This window comes from Phymastichus coffea, unplaced genomic scaffold (genome assembly GCF_024137745.1).
Source record: "Phymastichus coffea isolate CEN01 unplaced genomic scaffold, Cenicafe_Pcof_1.1 PCOF00005, whole genome shotgun sequence".
In the NCBI taxonomy this organism is placed as follows: domain Eukaryota; kingdom Metazoa; phylum Arthropoda; class Insecta; order Hymenoptera; family Eulophidae; genus Phymastichus; species Phymastichus coffea.
The window spans coordinates 6,348,468-6,373,767 of record NW_026706816.1 but is presented as its reverse complement, the minus strand read 5'-3'; the positions used below and the strand labels follow the sequence as shown (position 1 = coordinate 6,373,767).

Genomic DNA, 25,300 nt, shown 5'->3' with positions numbered 1-25,300 from the left:
GTCTCCAGGGCTGACTCCGAGACGTCATTGTAAGTACCACCTCGAATACGTGTCTCTCTCGCTAGCTTTTCGCCGCTCTCTCTCCCGCTTACGCTGCGCACTAACTTTGTATTATTCTCTGTAGTAAACTCAATGCTGCTCGTATATCTGTTTTCTTCCTTTGCGCTTCCTTTTTACCTATCGTAAGCAATCCCGTTCCGTCCGGCTTTCGCACCTGAATTTCGTGATCGCTCCAAAGCGCCCATAGGACTACACGACGCTCTCCGCGGGCGAAGGTAACAGACGCTGCACCACGACGTTCCTGTTGCTGCTGGGCTAGGCTTTACGCAGCCTATTACGAGGCCCACACCGAGCTGTCTTTAATTCCCTCGTAATTTATATAACGAGTGACCCACGCTGGGTCAAAACCCCGTTATAAGTATGAATTGCGGCAGCTAGTTTTGGCATGAAAAGTCAGAAAAGTTTTGCTAGTTAAGGGGTTAAGGGGTTAAAGAATGGCTTTTTCCCACAAAATTTTCGGAAATTTTTGACTGATACTCTATACATACTGAGAATGAAAAAATAAAAGAAATTAACCGATTTGACCTAAACATGTAGCCAAGAACTTTATCATCATAAATACATTTATATCATCCAAATGCAAAGTACCGGAACCATATAATTCTAAACATTGTTAGCGGCTTACGAGAATCTTTCAATAAGTCCGTGACTTTAAATAAAAAAACACTAAATAATTCCAATTTATTTTTCAACATAGTCTCTCCAAATCTAACCTCAGAATTTATTCATCACTTCAGGTTTCTGAGATATCTTCACTTAAAAGTGCAAAAAACACTGTCTTTTGATATATTTAGGGTTATGTAGCATTGTAAATACATTTTTTTACAGAAAATTATTTGAACCACTTAAAGTACAATTCTTTCCTTTTCAAATGCCGTTGTGTTTTCTTAAATATCTTTTTTTTTTCACCAAGATATCGCATTTTGAAATATTTATATTTATGAATTTCTCAAAATTCGAAAATCTATTAACCCTTAAAAGCAGACATTTTTTTATTAGATTTTCTTACATGAAGAATTTTACTCGAGGATTTTTGGGATCGCTGAAAGCGAATGTGACGGCCAGCCGTAACTTAGTTTTTTTTAGATTAATTTAATTATTAAATACGACGAACGGAGTAGGAACCTTCCTGATTTCCCACGATGAAAACCCATTTGAAATAAAGTGTTTATATAAATTTTTATAGTGGCCCGAGCCTGCGTACTCGGCCTTACAATCGACGCTCTATCCTGCTTTGTCCCACGCGCATGTGTTGACAGGAGCCTACGATCATCACGTATACATCGTGAACTAGTCTCGCTCTGATAATGGAAGGGGACCATAAAAATGCAATTTATCATTTTTTTCCCCCCGAAGTTTAAGAAAATATACATAATATTAAATAGATTTTAATCAATTTTGTAAGTTATTATAATGCGCATCTTTTAGTCACCAAATAACCAATAAATAATTTTATATTAGAACAATAATGTATTTTATAATAAATTGTAGAAGTTTTGGATTTTTCTAAATATTTATAATAATTGAATTATTGTAATAATCACTATGTATCGTTAAAATTAACTAAGTTTAGTACGATTTTGTATAACTAATTATAAACTATAGCGTTATTCTTGCTCTTAAAAGTGGCACTCCGAGAGCCATCTCTGGAGAAAGGGGCCCAAGTTAAAAAGGGACCGCCCTTTCTCTCTCTGAAAATTCACGCCCACAGACCAATAAAGAAATCCTAGATATGATTAGAAAATTTCCCACCAATACAAAATTTGGCCGTTATCGCTTCATGGGCCTAAGGAAAGGGATGTCCACCCAACCATCTACTGCTTATAAAAAGCTCTGTACAAGACTGGAGGAGTGGAGTGAGCACCAGGAAGTGCCTAACAAGAAGTGATTACCAGTGAGTGAGTGCTGGAGGAAGCCTCAAAGAAGAAAAAGTCAGCCAAAATTCAATTAAGAAGTCACCCAACTACATCCAGAAGAGAGAGAAAGAGGTCAAAGAACAGAGAGAGCGCAGCCTTAATAATAAGTAAGTAAATAAAATAAAAGTAAGTAAAACCTTATATCTGGCTATCATTTTCTTTCTTTAAGCAATCCGTTTTTTGGAAATTCATTAAGCGTAGTCTTAATTGAGTCTGGTGAATTTTCATTAAAGTCCCTAAGAGCACATTAAGCGTAAGTCTGATGTGTTCGTAATAACATTTGGTTATTACATTCCGCGCTAGCATACAGTTTTCTCAACGCAACAATATTGCTTGTCCCGGCTTATGTGTTACACGATAGCCAAATCAGAGCAACCCTGAGTTTACGCTTACTCCAAGCGTACCTGAGAGTGACCCTGACGTCACACGAATTTGCAACCAGAATCACGTTTTTTCAAATCCATATTACTAGAACGTAATTTAAAAATTTGAAAATTGTTTCATTCGGTTATTTTGAATTAGCTATCTTGGATTTTGAAAAAACGAAATTCTGTTGCAGATTCGCATTTAGCTATACCAAAAATCCATCAGTGAAATTCTTCATGCAAAAAAAAAATTAATGGAAAAATGTATGCTTCAAAAGGTTAATGGATTTTCGAATTTTAAGAAATTCATAAATATAAATATTTCAAAATGTGATATCTTGGCGAAAAAAAGATATTTTGGTACATTCAACGGCATTTGAAAGGGAAATATTTGTATTTTAAGATAGTTTAAATAGTTTTCTGTGAAAAAGTTTATTTATAATGCTACATAACCTTAAATATATCAAAAAACAGTGTTTTTTGCACTTTTAGATTGGGATATCTCAAAACGGTGGATAAAAAAGTATTTTGTAACGTAAATCAAATGATTTGGCTGTTGTGATAGAAGTCGTGTGAGCTGGTATATTGTTATGATGGAAAAAAAAATTTTTTCTTTGCCAGATGGGGCCGCTTTTTCTTCAGTATGACATCAAATCGGTTTAATAATGAAGCATAATATTCTCCTTTAAAAATTCTTCGTTTCTTTAGGTAATCGATTATTATTTTATCATTTAAGACCTAAAAAATTGTAACCATGACTTTTCCGGCTGATCGTACCGTCTTCGCTTTTTTTGGCGTAGATTCAGCTGGCCCAGTTCACATTTTCAACTAATTTTTCATTTCTGGCGTAAAATAATGAATACATGTTTCATCAATAGTAATGTACCGTCGCAAAAGCTCTTATAGATTAAGTTGAAACATGCTCAAATTGCCTCAGGTGCAACCACACGATCTCGCTTGTTATCAGTTGCAAGCAAGCGCAGCACCTATCTTGCAGATACGTTTCTTATACCCAAACATTCATGTAAAATATTCCATGTGCATCCTACTGAAATATTAAGAGCCTCACTAATCTCACGCCCTTGCAGTCGATGATCGGTGAGTACAATATCATGAACTTTATCGATGATGTCTTGAGTAGTCACTTTGTTTGGACGGCTAGGACGTCAACATCACTTACAGCCTAGCATGCTCTTACGGCCACAACGAAATTCAGTAAACGACTTTTGAACCATACGATGCGAAGAAGCACAGTTTTTTCTAAGCTTTTCTTTAGTTTCTTTGATTAATTTTCCCCGTAGGAAATAATGTTTAATAAGCACACGAAACTCATTTTTTCTATGATTTTGTTTACACAATTAAAAACTAAATTCAAATGACTGTAAGAAATTTCCAAACCAACGTACAGACTTGAAACTGTTTATACGCATTTATACTAGATTTATACGCTTATAGTGTAAAATACGTTACGATAACATCACTATCTTCCGAGATGTCACGAACTTATTGAACGATCTTTGTAATAAGGCAGGTTTTTGGTTAATATAGTTGTTAAAAATTTGTTGGTGTGTGTAGTTTACTATATTTCAAGAAAGAAAAAGAATGGCTATTTTGATTTTGTTTTTATTAAATGATCTATGTTACTTACTGTTACTTGTCCTTACATTATACGTATTTGTAATCAAACTTACTCGTATTGTACTCATTCATGAAGTAGGTTACACAGGCTTTCAATTAATATCCGGAACGGCTGAATTGAACTTCATTTCTGAAAAAGGTCAAGGTCAGTTTTAGTAACTTTGAACAAGGAATCCGATGGTGACCTTGGATTTGACTTTGAACCTCATTTTCAAGGTTATTTTGAGGTCAACCTCATTTTTCAAATAGGAACCCTTATTTTCGATACTGGCAATCGATAGAGCGGAAAATTTTATGTTCAAATATGTGCTTAGGTCGCAGAAAAAATTTGACCTTAAGGGTTTCTCCAAGGTTATTTACCCCCAACAAGGTATTAAGATATCTTTGAACATTTTTTCGATCAGTATAGTTTTTATTTTTGTAGTTTTTAACGAAAAATCCGGTAATCACCTTCAACTTGACCCCCAACTCAACCTCCACTTGACCTTCAAGGTCATTTCAAGGTCAACTGCTTTTTTAATCGGAAATCCTAGTTTTAATACCGGAGTCGATAGAGCAAGAAACTTTACATTCAGATTTTATTTTTTTTAATGATGAGCTGACTTACCCAGAAACAACGATGTGAATGTAGTAAAATCTGTTTCCTTTGGAGTGCTTGAGTAGTGTGAGTCCCCTTGCCTCTCACTTAAAGGTTCAAATCTTAATGGCAATGCCATTATGGTTTTGAATAAATCGAAATTTTAGTAGTAGATTCGAATTCGGCGGCCTCAAAAACCCCCGAGTAAAAATTTCAAGCCAGAATAGTCAGTTACAAGGAATGTTTATAAAGGAAAATGTTAGATAAAATAAACGTTTGTTTAAATTGTTTTTAAACTCATTTCAAATTTGTAAATAGGTTGTAACAGGATGGGTACCGTTTAATTAATTTTATCCACGTAATCGTATCGAAAAGCACATGTAATTACCTATGTTAAATACGAAAGTCGGAGAGCAAGAGGGAACGGGTATCAGTCAACCAACTAACTACAAGTTCGAAAAGAACACTTCGAAAATACTGTAAATGTCACAGACGAGAACTTTTATTTTCTCTCAATATTACATCAAATTCAGTCCGCGCGTTTGTTTACATTAGCGCGCACGACAACAATATGCGGTGTCGGATCGATCGCCGCTCTTTGTTTGCCGAGATGTTACATGCACGCTTTACTTCGAGTACGGAAAATTGGTTATTAGACATGCAATCGCGGTCGCGAGATCAAGCTGGTCAGCTTACCTTAATGACGAGTGTTCGGCAGCGAACGAAACTCAGCACATACAGCGCGTTCGGGCAAAGTCTATTGTTCCCCTTATTTTCGTATGTCGCGAACTCGCGCGCGCACGGTTTCGCCTTCGATGGCGAAACACCTCACACACACACTTGTGGTAACAGGCGAAGGCACCGCGTCTGCAGGCTCAGGTCAGCTCTCTCTGGGCGTCTCAGCAACAACAAAATTACCTACGATCGGAGGACTTCGGTCTCGCTTTCGATTTATGCGTGTCTCGTGAAACGTCGGCTGAACCTATATTCGCCGCTCCTCGTATCGGTAGTTAGGCCTGCACTCCTTTGTTTTCAATCGCGCGCGTTCCGCCTCGTCGTGTGCCGAATTCCCTCGTTACATTTTTCGTCTACCGGTAAGTGCTGCCCCCGCAGGCAGCCACTAGGTTAGGCTATTAGCGCTAATTCGACGTTTACCGTCACAAGGTAAATACAAAGATTGAATTCAATAATTTTTTATTAAAGTTTATGAATTAAAGAATTTCTAAACTTAAGAACTCTTTATATTTAATCATTTAAGAAAACAAACTTTATTAGATAAATTTCGTTGTTCCTGAATTGTACTTCCGGGTAATAATTTTCGAACAAAATAAGTTCCAGAGTTTAAGTACACAAATTTATTTTATGTAAACATTTCTTTCGGAGCAATACGTTTTCCTTTGTAACTGATAAGGTTTTCTTTTAGTTTTAATTCTTGTACTATTCTTATCTAACTAAAAAAATGGCGTATGCTAAATTTTCCAAGCGAGAACGGATAAGTTTGTTGATGATGCGTGGTTAGGGAAATCGAGTTTGATCTTACCTTGAAATGCACACACTGTTCAATAACAATTTTCATAATCAAGATGGACAAAAGCCTGTTTCAAAATCTACAGTCAAAAGGACTGTACAACGCTTCGCAAAATTTGGAACTATTAGTGATCTTCAGAGAACTGGTCGACCAACATTTGTTGCAACTGAGGAGAAGCAGATTGAAATTGCTCAAGCGTTCATTGAAAATTTACATCTTATTTTGCGTAGAGCTGGGTATAATCATAATGTTTCTCATGAATTTGTACGAAAAATTCTGTAAAGCATTCATTTTCATCCTTCATTTATTTTATTCATGGAGTGAAATCAAGTGGCCGGCTAGATGTCCAGATCTGACGTCACTCGATTATTTTCTCTGGGGTTACCTTAAGAGTAAAGCTTATGCCATCAAACCAAACAACTTAGAAGACCTGCGCAATCAAATTATGTAAGTTACTGCTAGAATTGATAAAGTAATGATTCGTGATGCTGTTACTCATTTTTATAATCGTCTAGCTTTTTGTCAAGAAGTTCAAGGTTTTCAGTTTGAGCATTTCCATTAAACTTTGAACTTTTAAGTGAGAGCCAAGCGGACTCACTAATCAAACATCCCAAAGAAAATAGGTCTTACACCACCATCTCGTTGTTTCTGCATAACGCTAAAAGTAAGAATAAGTACGATAGTCAGGTCATCATTTAAAAAAATACTCTCTGAATATAAAGTTTTCCGCTCTTTCGATCTCTAGTATTAAAACTGGGATTTCTGATTAAAATAAAATGAAAAAAAACCAGTTAATCTTGAAATGACCTTGAAGATCAAGTGGAGGTCGCGTTGGAGATCAAGTTGAAGGTGATTACCGGATTTTTCGTTAAAAACTACAAAAATAAAAACTATACTGATCGAAAAAATATTCAAAGGTATCTTAATACCTTGTAGGGGGTAAATGACCTTGGAGGAACCCTCAAGGTCAAATTTTTTCTGCGACCTAAGCACATATATGAACATAAAATTTCCCGCTCTATCGATTGCCAGTATCGAAAATAAGGGTTCCTATTTGAAAAATGAGGTTGACCTCAAAATAACTGATTGGTTGACTCAAAATAATAAATGAGGTTCAAAGTCAAATCCAAGGTTATCATCAGATTCCTTGTTACTAAAATTGATCTTGACCTTATTCAGAAATGAAGTACTTTCGAAAATATTGAGCCGTCCCGGGACTTAATTGACATGTTGTAGAACTAGACGTAGTTTTTCATAGTGATTTTCTACGTGGAATGGTGGCAACGTAAATTACTTATTCTACGATAGTTCTATCTTACTTGATACCTAAAAATGACTTTATTAAAATCTATTGAGGGATATTATATGTATTATAAGATTTATACGTATATATTTGATTAATTTTGATTTTATCCCTATAATGTATAAATAATTGCCTCTTCATTAGTTTATAGCGTCAAAATTACGTAACTCATACACATTGTAAATTAGGATAAATTTGATAATTATAGACATCTATACGAATGTGATATAAAAATGTTTCTTTTATAAAATACTATATTTTTCCAGGAAAATGATTTTCGATTCTCATGATGATGATGAAACAGATTACTCTCCATTACCAGAAGAAAGACCTGGTGGATTCAATTGGGCTCAAGTACCGAATTTACAGTGATTGATGAATTAATTTTTAGAAAAGGCCTTTTCATTGAGATTATATTCTAAAAAAATTTTGTTCAAATCAGTGAATTAAATAAAAAATTGCAAAAGCGGATAATTTTACTTTCCGCGTATAGTCCTTATGTTTAACTTTATTTGTCATTTTGTTGACTAACATACGTTCTGTAACAGGCTACCGTTTAGTCGCAAATCCTGGGTAATTGTAGTTACCAATACGACCAAACGGTGCTCCGTTAGCTGTATGCTTCAAGTACACTCACTCACCTCGCTCCGGTGTACGCATGCGCCGAGTTCTCTCAGTGATCCAACTTAGATGCGCGAACTCTCCGCAAGGGGTGCTGAGGCGCTTGCTTGCCAGCGCTCCGTCGGCCGCTGCAGACAACTCGGTCGACGAACAGCTCCTTCTATGCTTTCGCGATCCGTGCTGGATTACCGGCGCGTTCGAATCAAATGTAAACAATAACACCGACACCGGACAAAGGGTAGACGAAATAATAAGAACGTCTCTTATTGATCTCTAACTACTTCATTGAACCAAAACTAAACCTGTACAAGGGACGATTTGCCGAGAGTCTGAACGCACGCTATTTCGACACAATAATTTGAATGGGGAGAGAGAGAGTAGATTTCGTGGATGTCGCGGACTAATCGCACGCACGCTACCTAAAACTCACCGCGCGCGCTGCGCGGGATCGCACGCACAACGTAATAAAAAGTGCAGTGCACCTACCGCTGAATCGATGAGGATACGGTGGACAACCGTATCCGACTATACTAAAAGGATGACGAACTGCCTCTGCGACTGCCCTTCGCTGATGCTGTTGCGTTGCTGTGGATGCTGCCGAGGTTGAGCTCGCTGCTGCTGAGGCCGCACACGTTGAGCAGTATGTGCACTCGACACTTCACTCACAATTATCTACACAAACTCCCTGGATCTCACTCGGAAGGAAAAAACACGTCGTTGCGTCTAACACGATAAGCTACGATGTAGGCGGACTGAAGGACACAGTCATACTGGCTCGCTACCTCTCCCCTCCCGGTCATTGCCCCTAACGCGCCCTCTCTCTCCCTCTAACCCAAGCCGATCACGGCTATTACACTTAGCCACGCTCGACAGTCTACGCCAGTCCTAACGATTTTCGACAATCGTTGCAGCCCTCTCCTAAATTCGGACTACCGGGCTGAACTATTACATTGACTCGCGATACAAAGGACAGGAGAATGACGGGGAGAAATCACCATGCGTCACTCTTACAAAAGACACCTTTATTATGCCACCTGGGCCACCATACATCCGGAGTCACCGGTCGGCGCCTCCTGGTCCCTTGTGGCGGGGATAGCGCCAATGTGCCCCCTTATTTGGGCACTTGGAGGTAGTGGTGATCCCCGGATGGCCACAGATGTAACAGCCCCTCCGCTGCGACTTGGAGGAACCGGGCGTTGACCCTTGCCCTTGGCTCCCCGCAGATGGAGGTGGCTGTGCGGTCGAGGTTCCCGGGGTGGCGGTAAACGTCACGCCGCCCACCGTGGCGGAGGTGCGCCCACCATGTGTCCGCATCACCACGGTAGGGTCGGAAACCTTCGACCCGTCCACGTAGACCGTGAACCCTGTCCGGCGCCGGGGTCCCCCGAGGCTCTCTTCTGTTGAGCCTGCACTGGGGGCTTGGCAGGAGTCTTGGCCGCGGTCTTGCCTCCAGGCACCGTCGGCTGTACAGCCGCCGGCGGGTCCGCGACCTCTGGGGACTCCTGCCCCCGGTCCACCCGCAGCAGGGCCTCTCCATAGGCCCTCTGCCGCCGGACTACCGGAGCCCACTCCCCGAGCAACTCCCGGGCTCCCTGGAAATCGAGGAACTGGTCGGCGTTGAAGTTCCCCGACGAACTCCCAGGCGTTTTCCAGCTCCTGGAGGCCCAATCTCACATGCCTCCAGGAGCTCTCGAGCCCCTGTTGCTCGGGAATGCGGGGGTGGTTGCAGACCTACTGTTCTGGGCCACAGGCCTCCCTTGGCTTGGGGCACTGGGTCGAACTGTCCGCCACCTCGGGTTTGCTTGACCCCGGGGTCTGCACCCCCTGGTCCACGGTGGATGACGACCGACGGCCCTCTTCAAACGGTCTGGATGGACGCCTCCCGGGTTGGTGCCTTCCTTGGCGGCGGCTTCAACCCCTCTCGGAGGAAGTCGTCTACCCGCTGGCGTGGGCGGTTCACTCGGGTGGCCACCTCTACCTGGGCCCGGACAAAACTCCGGACTTCGCCTATCGGCCGATCGGCGTCCGGACCCAGCTTCAGGTCGAGGAGCATTCGGGTGGCCACCTCGAAAGCCTCTTCACCTATAACCAGCTTTCTCTCCATCTGTAAAAGAGAAGAGTGCAATCAGGGGATGTCTCAGGTTTGCCCTTAACCTAACCGGCGTTATGTCACGCTCGACGCTACGCTTTACGAGGACGTCCCGGTCCCCTATGCTTCACTCGCGCGTGTGGCTTATTGGCGAGGGGAATTGGCAGGACAACCTTCCGCACGTGCTTGATGGTTTTACGGGGCATGCCCCTTTCCTTTGGTTTCTCGCCATCCGAGCCACTGCTACCCAATGCCTGGGGCTCACTCACGGGGTTCTTGCGCGGTCTACCGCGGCCTCGCTTGGCCGTTGCCTCGGTCAGCGTCTTTGGAGCCACTACGGACTCATCGCACGCATTCGCGGGGGCTGCTACCGCGGCACTCTAACATAGAGGATCCCCGCTGGGACCCGCGACCTTCGTGGGCGGGTCGCCTGCGCCCTCCTCTTCACCGAACGGCGTTGAATCCCCGTGTTCCGGCTCCTCGTCGTCTTGGTCCGAGAATGGGCCGAAATAGGGCTTGAGGTCCTTGGCGTGGACCAGCTCGGGCAATACCTCCTGCTGGTTACTGAGGAGGTAGATATTGGTCCCACATACCTCCTCGATGATATACGGACCAGCATACTTCGGTGCCAACTTATCCGACACGCCCTGAGTTGCGGAAGACAGGATACGGTTCCGTTTCCACACCCAGTCCCCAACCCTAAAGTCGGCCTGACGTCTCCTCTTGTTGTAATAGACTGCCTGACGATCCGCCTCCTCCCTGGACTTGGAGCCAGCGCGTTCCCATAAGTTGGGCAACAGGCGCATGTGCTCACCCCATTCGGTTAGTTCCTGGCCCTCAGAAGCTTCTCGGGCTAGCTGATCCTGGGCCCTTCTAAAGGTCGAGGGAAGAGTGGGTTGTCGTCCGAAAACGAGCATAGCCGGGCTATAGCCTGTCGCGCTATGAGTTGCCGAGTTCAACGCGAAGTTGAACTCTGGCAGGTGCTCGTCCCAGCTCTTATGATCACGCTCTACGTATGACATGAGCATGGTCTTGAGGGTTTTGTTCACTCGCTCCGTAGGGTTGGCTTGTGGGTGGTAGACTGGAGTGAGGACGCGCCGGATGCCGTTTCTCAGCAAGTAGGCATCGACATCCTGGTTCTTAAATTCGGTTCCATTCTCCGAAAGGAATATCTCAGGCGCGCCGAACCTGGTTACCACCCTCTCGTGCAATTCCCACACAATGGTCCTTCCATTGGCCTTGCGTATGGGTACGCACTCAACCCACCGAGTGAACAGGTCTAAGAAGACCAAGATGTACTCAAACCCTCTCGAGCTCTTTGGGAATGGGCCCGTAATATCGCTGGCCACCGCCTGCCAGGGTCGCGAGATCTCTCGACGACCCATTACCCCGCAAGGCGGTCTTTGTTCCGCCTTGCATTGTTGACAAACCGGGCCACTCCTCACGTACTCTCTGACCTGCTCATACATCTTAGGCCAGAAATACAGGCGTCTAGCCCTGGAGAACGTCCGTTCTCTCCCCTGATGTCCCGCTGCTGGCGCATCGTGTACCTCTTCGAGCACTTGGTGCCTTTTCTCAGCAGGAACCGCAAGCTTCCAAGCTTCCTCGTTGTCGATGGATCCTTCGCTATCTTCCGTCGGATTGTAATGGTACAGCCTCCCTCCGACTACCTTCCAGGTAGGCTGAGAATGCGGATCCTGGCATACTTCTCGGTACTTCTGCAGATACCAGGTATCGGCAGTTTCCGGCTGATGAGTCATGGTACCCACTTCTACCACTTCCTCCTCATAGGCCCTAGACAAAGCGTCTGGCACCACGTTGAGGTCTCCCTTTCGATACTCTATATCGAAAACATGTCCCTGCAGTGCTAGCGCCCAACGCGCTAGCCTGCCTGTAGGATTCCTCATACTGTGGAGCCACCTAAGGCAACTATGGTCGGTAATGACTTTGAAGTGGTGCCCCTCAACATAAGGTCGGAACTTCTCGATAGCCCATACCACAGCCAGGCACTCTCGTTCAGAGACTGTGTAATTTCTTTCCGCACTGTTTAAGGAGCGACTAGCGTACTCAATGATGCGCTCCTGTCCACCGATTTCCTGCGTCAGTACGGCGCCGATCCCACTATCACTCCCATCAGTTTGTAAAACAAACTGTCCGCTGGGATCCGGCGACTGCAGGATTGGTACAGAGACCATTGCGTCTCGTAGCCTTTCGAAAGCTTGCTCTTGTTCCTGCTGCCAAGCGAACGCAACGCTTTTCTTCGTCAGGCGGTTTATCGATTCAGCGATTGTCGCGAAGTCGGGTATAAAGGCGGGTGAGGCCCGCCCCCAGAATTCGTTGTAAAACCAACTCCAGGTGTCGCTTATGCTCCTCAAAGGACGACGAAATAATGATCACGTCGTCGAGGTAAGCAAAAGCGAAAGGATCTAAGTCCGGGCCGATCACTTTGTCCATCAACCTCTGAAAGGTCGCGCCTGCGTATGACAATCCGAAGGGCATTCTCTTAAACTGAAAATGCCCCAGGCCGGGGACGGTAAACGCAGTGATGGGGCGCGACTCCTTTTTTAGAGGGATCTGGTGGTATGCGCTACTCAAGTCTAGTGTAGAGATGAACTTGGCATCCCTGATCCTTCGGAGGATGTCGTTCATGAAGGGCAATGGATAGGCGTCAGGCTTGGTTACTGCGTTCACCTTCTGGTAATTTACGCAGAACCGATACTTGCCATCTGCCTTCTTCACCATCACCACTGGGCTTGACCACCCGCTGGTTGCTGGTTCAATGACGTCGTTGTCCAGCATGGCCTTGACCAGTGCGTGCATTTCGTCTCGCACCCTGTCGGAGACCGGATAGTATTTTTGTTTACAGGGTCGAGCGTCTCCGATATCTATCTCATGCTCGACCCCTATAGCACAGCCTAAACTCTCACCTGCGTCTGGAATCAATCCATCGACGAGGCTAGCCACTTCTTGGCGCTGTGCTTCCGTGGCTTCTATCAGGCCCACAGGTGTGAGGTACGACGTACCAGTGACACTTGCCACCTCCAACGGCACCGCCACTTTGGCTTTCGCCAAGTACAGCTGGTCCGTGTCAGGGTTCAGGTTGGCGCTGAATTCTCTTACAAAATTCGTGCCCACATAGCAATCGTCAGACAGCAGTGGCGTTATGGCGACTCTTACATCCCGAATGATTCCCCCACAGTAAAGGGGAAGATCACATGACCCAGTATGGGGCATGGACAACCGTTGGCGAGCTTAGCTTCGCCCGCACGCGTCACATCGAGGCCCAGCCCCATGTCCGATGCCAGCCTTAGCCCGAGCTGACCTATTACCGTCGATGAGGCTCCGGTATCATAGAGTGCCCTCAATTTGTAGGCTCCTATGTCTACCTGAAGCCACCACCTGGTCTGATCCTCGGGCGCATAATTTCGGGGAGTTTTCTCAGTACCACTCTTCTCTGTGGTCTGAAGGCTTTCGCGGCACCTCTTACCCTGAGTAGCCGCTACTCGAGTCAACGTGCTCTCACTCGCCCCTTCTTGGGTTCTAGACGTATCTTCGAGAGCGTCGGCCGGTCTCCTGGAGCTTCTGGGGCCGTCGATCTCTTCCTCGATCCATTCGTACCCCTGCTCCACCACTTGAGTCCGACCTCCATACCCTTCGAGGATACAGAACGCCTTGTTACCGAGGTTAGGCACCGGCACAGTCGTTGTCGCCTCGTCCGCCACCTCGCTGCTAGGTCCCCTAGGATTCATTGGCCTTTCCGGGACCTGCCTGAACCCTGGGGTCGCCGACGAGCCACTGCCTCGTCTGAGCGACCCGCGGCGAGAGGTCACCTCTATTGGGAACGCGGAGGAGACCTCCTGCCTCCGTTTCCCTGCCCGTTTCCCTTGTTGCAATCCGGACAGTATCTCCTAGTAAAGCCCAGCTTGCCACAGGATGAGCACTTGATAGGTTGGGAGAAATCAATCTTTCTCCGCTGACCCTCTCACCGCTGGCCAGGAGACCCAGGGGGGTTTTACTCCTCCCCTTATCTTGCAGTCGACCCCTTGGCCGCTTGGGAGAGTTGGCTTTCCTCTCCCTGACGTACCGGTCTATGTCGCGTCGCAGGGTCGCTACCTGTGACGACAGATCTTTAATACGGTCTGTCACCTGCGTCGCGGAAATCGAAGACCGGTCTTCGGGTTTCCTGGCCTGACTCTTCACCGGTGACTTGACTTGCAGCTGCTCTGTACCCCGATGTTTGTTCGCCATAGCCGCTGTTCGGGCTCCTGCCCTGGGCGGTGGTGCCTTCGCTGACACACCCATGTGCTCGGGGTATAATGTGGACGTGGGCTCCAACCTGGTCCTCGGGCGCTCATCGTCCCGCATAGCGGTCTTGATTTCGGTTGCCCGGGCGTGAAACTCGTCCATATTGGAGAATGCGTTTCTCCGCAGCTGCATTCGGATGGCGGGTAGAAGATTTGCATCAAGCAGATCTAGTTGTCACTGCTCAGGCAACGGCGGGCGTAATTGGGCAAGCATGAAGAGGAGGTGGCAGACGTATTCTCTTACCAACTCTCCCTTTTCTTGATACCGAGCTTGGGCCTCTTGCAGTAGTCTCTGTTGCTGCTATTCGCTTGACCCAAATCAACGGCGAGCGCCAGCTACAAAGTCGGAATAGCTCCTCCACTTGAGCTTATTGAACTCGTACCATGTCCTCGCAACGCCTTCGAGGAGTTCTGATATGGAGCACAAAACTTCGCCGTCGGTCAGCCCAGAGCCCGTTCGTAGATCCTCTAGCCTTGATAGGAAGGTGTCCACGCACTCCGAAGCCGTACCCGAATATCGCAGCTTCCATCCTCGGACTATTCTACCCGCATCCCGAGTCGTATAGAATCCTGACGCCGCGTTGGTATCGTACCAGGCTGATCTGTCCGGGATCGCCTGCCCTTCACCAATGTTGGCGTCGATTGGTCCTCTCCGCGGCAGCTGCTCCGTCCGCAGAGGCGCCTGCCTTTGAGGAGACTCTCGAGGCTCACCAGGGGTCGGTCTCGTGGGTTCCGGGGTACTTCCTGGTACCCTCGGATCATAGTGGCACGTGTACGTGGACTGAAAGTCCACGGTGCTCCTGGGCCGCTCCGGTACGACACTTTGTCGATTTGTTGGGTCCGTGCTCCTCAACTGCTGGACCTCCACCTGCAGGGCGGTCACCTGGTCGCTCCACCGCGCGCATATTTGATCGTGCCTCTCCAGCATCTCAAGTATGCGGTTGATCTCGACACGGTTGCGCTCGATTTCTTCTTTCACCCGCTCGGTCACGCACCGTTCTTCCTCGTCTTCTTGAGGGTGCAGCTCTTCGTTCTCGAAGCGACGAGCTCTTCGCCTATTCGGCGATCCGGTGGAACCCTCACGTCCACTACTAACCCCTTCCGGGAGCCCACTAGCTTCGCCGGTCCCAGACTCCTCGACGGGCTCTCGCTCCCCACTACCGCTCCGGCTATCCTTATCGAGGTTGTCGAAGACCGCGAAAGTCCGCGTCAGGTTCGCCTCCACCGTCTCATCGCTGTATAACAGCATGAGTGGATGGGCGACGAGATCCTCGGCATCAGCTGCCTCGAGCTCTTGGCGTCTGGTCTCGAGCCATCTCTCTCGGCTTCTTCTCCTACGTTGCGCGGCATCCCTGTCCAACGCGGCTCCATGGAAGTCTTGGTCGATGTACTCGCCCAATAGCCAATATGCCAGCCGGACCGCTTGCATCAGCTTGGGACCATCTGTGCGCAACTCCAGTTGCGTCAGGTACCTGTCTAGCTGTGTAGAAGGCAGTTCCGATGCCCATCGGGTTATCGCATCGGCTGTATCGTCCATACCGCTTACAACGGGCGTAGGTGACGGTTGAGGTTACTTTACCTATTCGACCACTATCGCCTCCTGTCGCCTAAGGCGTGAGCGGAGTGTTGCAACTTTTACTGGCAACTATTTTAATACGCCTTAAATTACAAGGCAGCAACCCACAAGGCTCGTGGGCGTGTGCAGGTGCCGCGTAAACAAAGGAAGTAAGGACGTCCACTCGCAATTACCTGCCTATAGGTGGAGACCAACTGTTTGCTAGCTCCACCGGGTTAGTTAAATTAACCCCGCACACACCCGAATTGCGTGCTCTGCACTTATTGTCGCTCTGTGACTAACCCCCACCTGAAATTACTCTAAGGTGTGGATAACCACTCAAAAAAAAAACCAATTTGTCACGTCTTTTTATTTTCTTTAGAGCGACTCAGGACGTCTCTCTTCGACCCCTGGTGTTAGTATGCCCTCGGCTTACAAAAGCAATCGGTATTCGGTCGGAGAGACGTCTTTTCCCCACTGCAGAGCACATGCCGAACGAGCCACGTGTTGTTTACCCGCTCACACCTTAACACGCGCGCGCGCAAACGTCTCTCTCTCCCGTGCGTCACTCACTCCTTACGTACAAACCAAATTCCCTTGTGTGAATCCTAAAAACTGTTGGGCGCCATGTAACAGGCTACCGTTTAGTCGCAAATCCTGGGTAATTGTAGTTACGAATACGACCAAACGGTGCTCCGTTAGCTGTATGCTTCAAGCACACTCACTCACCTCGCTCCGGTGTACGCATGCGCCGAGTTCTCTCAGTGATCCAACTTAGATGCGTGAACTCTCCGCAAGGGGCGCTGGTGCGCTTGCTTGCCAGCGCTCCGTCGGCCGCTGCAGACAACTCGGTCGACGAACAGCTCCTTCTATGCTTTCGCGATCCGTGCTGGATTACCGGCGCGTTCGAATCAAATGTAAACAATAACACCGACACCGGTCAAAGGGTAGACGAAATAATAAGAACGTCTCTTATTGATCTCTAACTACTTTATTGAACCAAAACTAAACCTGTACACGGGACGATTTGCCGAGAGTCTGAACGCACGCTATTTCGACATAATAATTTGAATGGGGAGAGAGAGAGTAGATTTCGTGGACGTCGCGGACTAATCGCACGCACCCTACTTAAAACTCACCGCGCGCGCTGCGCGGGATCGCACGCGAAACGTAATAAAAAGTGCAGTGCACCTACCGTTGAATCGATGAGGATACGGTGGCCAACCGTATCCGACTATACTAAAAGGATGACGAACTGCCTCTGCGACTGCCCTTCGCTGATGCTGTTGCGTTGCTGTGGATGCGGCCGAGGTTGAGCTCGCTGCTGCCGAGGGCGCACACGTTGAGCAGTGTGCGCACTCGACACTCTTCTCACAATTATCTACACAAACTCGCTGGATCTCACTCGGATGTGTATTTTGAGTCGCTAAATCGAATGACCGTGTCATTTTTTGTTTAGATAGCGATCGAAAAAAGTTATAGGCAAAAATATTCGAAAAAACTGAAAACTGACCTTTAACGGCCGTAGTCAATGAATTTCGTTATCAGCAGTATATTTTTTCATGTATTTTCAGTCGCTGAATCGAATGGTGCCATTAGTTTTTGTATTTGTCTATGACATTTATACTCAGTTTCTAACTTATCAATACACTTATCCAATCTTTGTATGGGTATTAAAGCTTTATTCCAAATAATAATACACTCTTCAATAATTAACTTGGCGGCTTCGTGTAATGTACTCGACACTCTTCGAAGAGTGTAAAATAAAACAGCTAAAACTTGTCTGATTGTTGGTAAATTATCAGTCGCTACTATCTGATTGTTAGTAAATCCAATAAGGTCGATCTTCTCACGTAGATTATAAGCCATGATTGAAAAGGTTATCAAACTTTTAGTAAAGACCACATGCTTCTATCTATCAATTGATAATTTTCTGAAACCTGTAGTAAGTAAAAGCAAAACTTCAATGAAGAAAATAAAATAGTTTTTGAAAATTTTTAATTAATTATTTATTCATTGAGTTACTCTTGTATAATTAGCCATAATATCTATTTTAATGAGATCAAAATTTACTGTTTATCAGTTTTTCGTGGTTAAAATAACAAGTTCTCAAGGAAAGTGACATTTGTATAAGTTACTAAAAACTTTCACAGAATAATTAAAGGACAACTCAGTCTTTGTAGTCAGCAAGATATTGTTTCTTTAATTCTTTTTTAAGGAAATAAAATTCTAGATAATAAGGCGTGCTAGTGAGGTATATTAATTAGATTGTGTTTCAGTGATGAAAAATGAATTGAAGTGCTTAAAAGTTTCAGAGTGATTTTCAGACACTATTGATTTTCATCAAAGTTGACACATTTGCTGCAAGATTTTGAAATCAGCTTTTAATGTATTGAGCTGAAATGTTGATCCAACATTCTATGATAAATATAGATGATAAGTAGAATGTAGAAAAAAAGATTACACGTCAAAGTATTAAAAAGGATTGACTACAATAAACATAGAGTAGAAAATACTCGTCCAAAGTGTTAATAGATTTTTGAAAGTCTGGGGTAAAGAGTTTTCGGATACTTCTATATTGGAGAACTTTAATCGCTAGAACTTATAATTTTCCAGTTTATATCATTGATACTGACTGGTCCCTTCAATGGATCATTGAATAAAATATTATGAATGATGATAAGAATATTAAAATTATGAAACATACCTAAAAATATTCTTGCATGAATTTCATCCAAATTGAAAATCAGAGAGAAACACAATATATATCTGCTAATCTTAATAATTTGCATACTTAGATTAATTTACCAATTGTGTTGATACACATAATGAAAGAGTGAGAGTACAGAAATATCTTTGAAAGACACTTTGAAAAACATTAAAAATATATTTATGAAATAACAATCACTTGAATTACATATAAATGCATAGACTTATGAGCTTATGACTTTCATCATTATTTCAAAGTACAGTAATTTCCTAACCATGTTATAACTATAATTTTTAATCAACATACATTCAGTTACAATTCTCTTGTAAAAGATTTTTCAATATAATACATTAGAGATTAAATATTGTTTACAATTTTTCTCAAACCATAACCATTAACTGTAGAGAGACAAGTGACATGACTCGATGATAGAAATCTTTTCGAGTCGAGGAATGAATAAACGAACATTGATGGTCTTGAACTACAAACAGTACGAACTGTTGGAGTGGTGAGCTTCAGTGCCCCTGTCGGTGCAATTCATGGGTCACAAGTCAGGTTCTAAGGCCGCTTCGCCAAGTAAATATAATTGTATTTACGAATATTTCATATAATAATAAGACACTATTTAATAGATCGTATGTTCACAAGAATACATGTTCTCGAGAAAAATAACTATTTTTTCTTACTGAATAGCCAGGTTGTAAACAAATTATCTGCTATTTCCGATGAATTTTTGAAGTTTTCCGACGGTTTTGGCTTGTAACTTTGATATATCACGTAGCTAGCAGGAAACGAATAATACCACTCGATTCAGTGACTCGAAATACATGGAAATATATATTATTGAAAAAAAAATTGATCGTTTTTTGCGTCATAAATTTCAAAATTCTCTTTTTTTTCGCAAATTTTTGGAATTTTTCGAGAAATATCGCTCATAACTTTTGTTTATCGCAGCTAGAGAAAATCTATCGATACCGTTCGATTTGGCAGCTCAAAATTTATAAAATTACATGTTAATGAAAAAGGATTATGGATTTTTTCAATCTTGTCAGCAGATGATCTGCATTTTTGACTGATTTTCCAAGTTTTTAAACGATTTAGGCTTACTCTGGTTTATCGCTCAGCTGTTCAAAAACTAATGGTACCATTCGTTTCAGCGACTGAAAATATATGAAAAAATATACTGCTGATAACGAAATTTATTGACTACGGCCATTAAAGGTCAGCTAAAACTCCTTTTTTTTTAAGCAAAATTCTTTTAAAACCAATTTTAGAGCCAACCCGTTGTGAAAAAATAATAATCAAACAATCATCTCAGGTTACAACACGTGTGTTTCGTTGGTAAATATCCAACCTCATCAGATCTTTATTAAAAAAACAATACGAGAAAATGGTTACAATAACAGATATTGTAACCATTTTCTCGTTTTGTTTTTTTAATAAAGATCTGATGAGGTTGGATATTTACCAACGAAACACACGTGTTGTAACCTGAGATTATTATTTTTTTCACAACGGGTTGGCTCTAAAATTGGTTTTAAAAGAATTTTGCTTAACAAAATGGAGAGTGTCAAGAATAACAAATCCTTTTTTTTTACTCATTTTTCAGATTTTTCAAATATTTTTGCCTATAACTTTTTTCGATCGTTATCTAGTCAAAAAATGACACGGTCATTTGATTTAGCGACTCAAAATACACAAGAAAATATTGTTTTAAAAATGAAAATCCGAAATTTAGACTAGCCTTTGTGAGGATGAACAAAGTTACTCATTTTTCCCATTTAAGATACATGAGAAATCTTAAGGGACTTTGAGGCACGCGTTAAATCAATTTTTAGGTTCTAAAACTTTTTTCCGCAGAGTTTTTAGAGGTAATAGAAGAGATATTTGCTCGGGGAGCGGATTCACGAAGAAAAAAAAAATTAATTTCCACCCAAATATGCATTTACTATTCTTATCAAACAAATCAGTAATTTTATTAATCATTTCATTTATTGCAAATCGATTGAAAACGAAATAATGTATAAACGACGAACGGCATTTTTACGAAATACAAACTGAGCGAAATTAAAAGATAAGTAGTCCGAAAATTTGGGGCGCCCGACATTTTGATTTTTTGATTACTCAACACATTAATACGGGCTGAAGAGTCAATATAAAAACAGAGACTCGACTTTTCGGCAGCGGATTCGCGACGCGCGACTACTCAATAGCATTAAAATTTGTTAAAGTTCTTACGAGCTGATTCGCGAAGCGCGACGGCCGAATAACGTACAATTTACCTATTGTTATTTTTCTGTCTTTGAATAAATAAATAATTACTTGAATCGAGTGTTCGTGCATCATTACCGACCTCACATATACTTCATCGAGATAGAGCTAAGCAGCCAATTTAACTCGAAATAATAACCCAGGTAAGTTCCTGTCACTATAATAATTTCTAATAAATGATCATACATATTCTAAAACTACACGTCACGGCTACGTAGTCGCGACATAACACTAACATGATTCAAGTGTAAACTGATTAGAAGAGCCTAGTTCATAGTAAATTTTCTATGCCCTTATAAGCGTATATATATTGATACATGTGAATACTCTCATTAATATATAACATACGCATATGACACATACGAGGTCTGTCCGGAAAGTATCGGGCCTACGTTTATATCTTCGTTAGAAGATTTATATCTTCAATAGAATCTATTGGTTACTTACTGACACCTGCCGGACGTATAGTTCATGTGCAGCGTGTCTTTGTTTACAGTGCCTTTTTCGGGTTCGTCGGATTTTGATTTGTCAAAAATGACTGAAAAACAAGTTCAACGAATTTGCATCAAATTTTGCTTTCAACTCGGAAAAACGAGTTCGGAAACTATTGAAATGAGTCAAAAGGCCTTCGGAAGCGAGTGTATGAGCAAAACATGAATAAAAGAGTGGTATAAACGGTTCAAGGATGGTCGCACTTCTGTCGATAATGATTCTCGTTCCGGCCGACCTTCGACGACAAAAACCGCAGATAATATTGAGCGGGTGCGACTTGCAATCGAACAAGATCGTCGTATGACTATGCGAGAACTAGAAAAAGACCTTGGGATACCAAAAACTATCATTTCAGAAATTTTAACCAAAAATTTAGGAATGAAACGCGTGTGTGCGAAATTCATCTAAAAATTACTCACATCAGAGCAGAAGAACATTCGCTTAGAAATCGCTCTGGAAAATCTGGAAATGGTCAATAATGATGATAATGTGCTTAGAAAAGTTATTATAGGTGATGAATCATGGGTTTATGGTTATTATCTTGAAACAAAACAACAATTTTCACAGTGGAAGCATTCTGAATCGCCAAGACCAAAAAAAGCACGTCAAATTCGGAGTAATGTTAAGTCAATATTTATTGTTTTTTTCGATTGTGAAGGTGTTGTACATCACGAATATGCACCAACAGGTCAGACAATCAATAAAGAATACTACGTTCAAATTTTAAAACTTTTGCGTGATGCAGTAAGAAGAAAACGGTCGCACTTTTGGGAAAGTGGCGACTGCCTTCTCCATCACGATAATGCGCCAGCGCATTCATCCAATCTTGTGCAGCAGTTTTTGAGCAAACACAACATCGCATTGCTTCGACAACCACCATACACTCTCGACATTGTCCCTTGTGACTTTTGGCTGTTTCCAAAACTAAAAAAACCATTCAAAGTACACCGATTCGATGACAAAACAACGGTTGAAAACAATGCGACGAGTATACTTAAGGCTATCCCTAAAAGTGAGTTCCAGGACTGTTTTGAAAAGTGGAAACATCGATGGATCCGTGTTATTCAATCAAGTGGGGATTACGTTGAAGGATGCCAGCCACCAGATGATAAAGAATAACGTTAGCACGAAAATATAAAGGTAGTCCCGATACTTTCCGGACAGACCTCGTACATCTGCTCTTACCACAGTTATACACATTTTCAATAATTTTCTGAACACGAATAATATTTCTTTAGAAACACATACGAGGGTGGTCTGATAAGTACTTAACTTACAAAAGAAAAACGAAAATTTTGAAAAAGTGGCGTTTTATTTTTCAACAGTCTTCTTTTAGTTCGATATATTTGGCCCAGCAATGCTCCAACTTCTTTAACCCGTCTGAAAAATACATTTCCTCGAGATCTGAAAAGTAGGCTTCCGTGGCAGCGATTACCTCCTCCTTCGACTCAAATTTCTGCCCGGCAAGTGACTTTTTCAAGTTTGGAAACAAAAAGAAGTCGCACGGGGCTAAATCTGGAGAATACGGTGGATGGGGCAGCAGTAGCCTAATTCGACCAATTTGGCCATGGCGAGGGCGGAGGTGTGAGTCGGTGCGTTGTCATGGTAGAAGAGCACTTTTTTCTTCGCCAAATAGTGCCTTTTTTTCTGCACTTCGACGTCGAATCGGCCCAATAATTCGGCATAGTACAGCCCTGTGACCGTTTTGCCCTCTCCAGGTAGTCGATGTAGATCACACCTTGTGAATCCCAGAAAACGGTGGCCATCACCTTTCCGGCCGATGGGCAGTCTTCGTCTTCTTCGGAGCACTTTCACCGGGTAAAGTCCACTGTTTCGACTGTTCCTTGGTCTCTGGTGTATACCAGTGGATCCGTGTTTCGTCTACTGTCATGAAACGATGCAGAAACTCCTTCGGATTGCGCTTAAACAGCGTCAGACATTGCTCTGAAGTTGTCTCACGGTCGCGCTTGTTGTCCGGAGTGAGCAAACGTGGTACCCATCGCGCCGACAGCTTTCACATGCCCAAAATTTCATGCTGGACATGACCCACGCGGTCTTTTGAGATGCCTACGATCTTAGCTATCTCGTGCACCTTCAATCGTCGATCTGCCAATACGAGATTGTGAATTTTTGTCACGTTATCCTCCGTGGTAACCGTTTTCGGAGCACCTGGACGTGGCTCTTCCAAAATCGACATGCGACCACGTTGAAACTCGTTAAACCAATCTTTGACGGTCGCCATCAAAGGAGAAGAGTCACCGTACACAGCATCCAAGCGGTTTTTGATTTCACAGCGCGATTTCCCTTCCAAAATCAAGAATCGAATCCCCGACCGATACTGCTCTTTTTCCATTTTTCAAAAATCAACGGACACACTTGCTTTCACACGCTCTCAATAATAAACTACAACTCCGATCCGGCTGAAATCTTGCGTGATAGAATATTTCTTTTGTGAGAGTGGCGCCATCGGGCGGTGAGGCTAAGTACTTATCGGGCCACCCTCGTATCTATGCTGTTTCATTCATACATGTAATCAAACAGTTCACGTACAAATATACACAATAAATGAAAAAAAAAAATTAAAAACAATAAAAAAATAAATAAATAAATAAAAAATTTTTAAAAACATATACACAAATACTTACATAATGGGATCAGTCCCCTGTTGCGTCGTCGTCGTTGGCCCTAGATAACGTTGAGAACAGCTATAAAATAAAGAAATTGTATTGACAAAGACGTCCGAATTTTGCTAGGTTACTGTGGTCATCATAGTGATCATAACCATTTCCTAAAATGAAATATATAATAACATTTTCTAAATGTTATTCAGTGTAAGTTAACGTGCACCAAGGGGTATGTTTTCGATGGGAAAAAACAAGAGTGCAGGATGGAAGTCGTCCGATTAAGCAGAATAGTGTAATGAAATTTAATTATATATTGCTTAATATGTATGGTTTATCAGTATCAGGGCTTCGTTCTGGCGGTTGCAAACTACACGATATAATGTATTTAATATAGAGGCTAGATATACCACAGAAACAGAGTTTTAACTGAGAAAGCATAGAATAAAGTTTTGGCTAAGGATTCTAACATTGAGAAAAGCGACTGTACATATTGTATTTAACGCCATAAAATTAAAATCATAGTTTTATATGGGGCTGTAGAAAAAATTTAAAAAAAATCAAATTGAAAGGATGCAAAAAACCTAAAAAATGTTCTGAATGACAATCAAGTTGAAAAATATAATCAATTCTATAGCCTTATAATAACAAAAAAATTCGTCGACTTCAATGGTTATCAGCTCTTTTATAAGAAACACTCGTAGAGTTATTAAAAATTTGATGGCAAAACTAGTGCCCTGCATATTTTACCAATTTTATAAAAAATGAAAGCAGCTTTGCTCTTTTCCATACCGCTTTTCGCTGGTCTGAGTGCGATCAGCGTTCTCCCAAATGGAGCCGCAGGAATCACAAAAGTTGTGAATGATTCAATGGCGACCAAGCAAGGATCGGAAAAGAGCAATTAGACCGGAAAAACCGCTTCGTAACGATTTCTCTGTCGTCCCTGACCTCTTTCTGTCTGCGCGCGCTATCGATATAATTTCGTTAGCGCAACAGTATTATCTAGTTTATATGATTTGAGGTGTGGATTAGCGACTGAGGGGGCTGAGAAGGGATGATCTGCGTGACTGAGGACAAGGAGGCGCGAAAGGAAGGGAGAAGAAAGAGAGAATAAAAGAGAGCTACAGAAGAGAAAAGAGGACCGTCTTGGTGCAGAGATTCGGTTCGGTGCGTCATCGATGGTAGCAACAGAAACTTGATAGCCGGGTTCTGTTCGGAGAGATGTTAGTCGTAGGAAAAGGACGACGATT

The 25,300-nt window shown here is 43.1% G+C and overlaps 1 protein-coding gene across 3 annotated transcripts in view; it reads left to right on the top strand.

Moving 5' to 3' along the window:
* The window catches only part of LOC131667657 (derlin-2), a 244,671-nt gene extending 236,799 nt beyond the window's left edge, over window positions 1–7,872 (top strand). For all 3 annotated transcript variants that reach the window (XM_058941236.1, XM_058941254.1, XM_058941246.1), the window contains exon 7: window positions 7,654–7,872. In XM_058941236.1, the coding sequence (XP_058797219.1) occupies window positions 7,654–7,759 (106 nt within the window). In that variant the 3' untranslated portion in view covers window positions 7,760–7,872. The remainder of the gene's footprint in view (window positions 1–7,653) is intronic.
* Window positions 7,873–25,300: the final 17,428 nt, after the last annotated feature.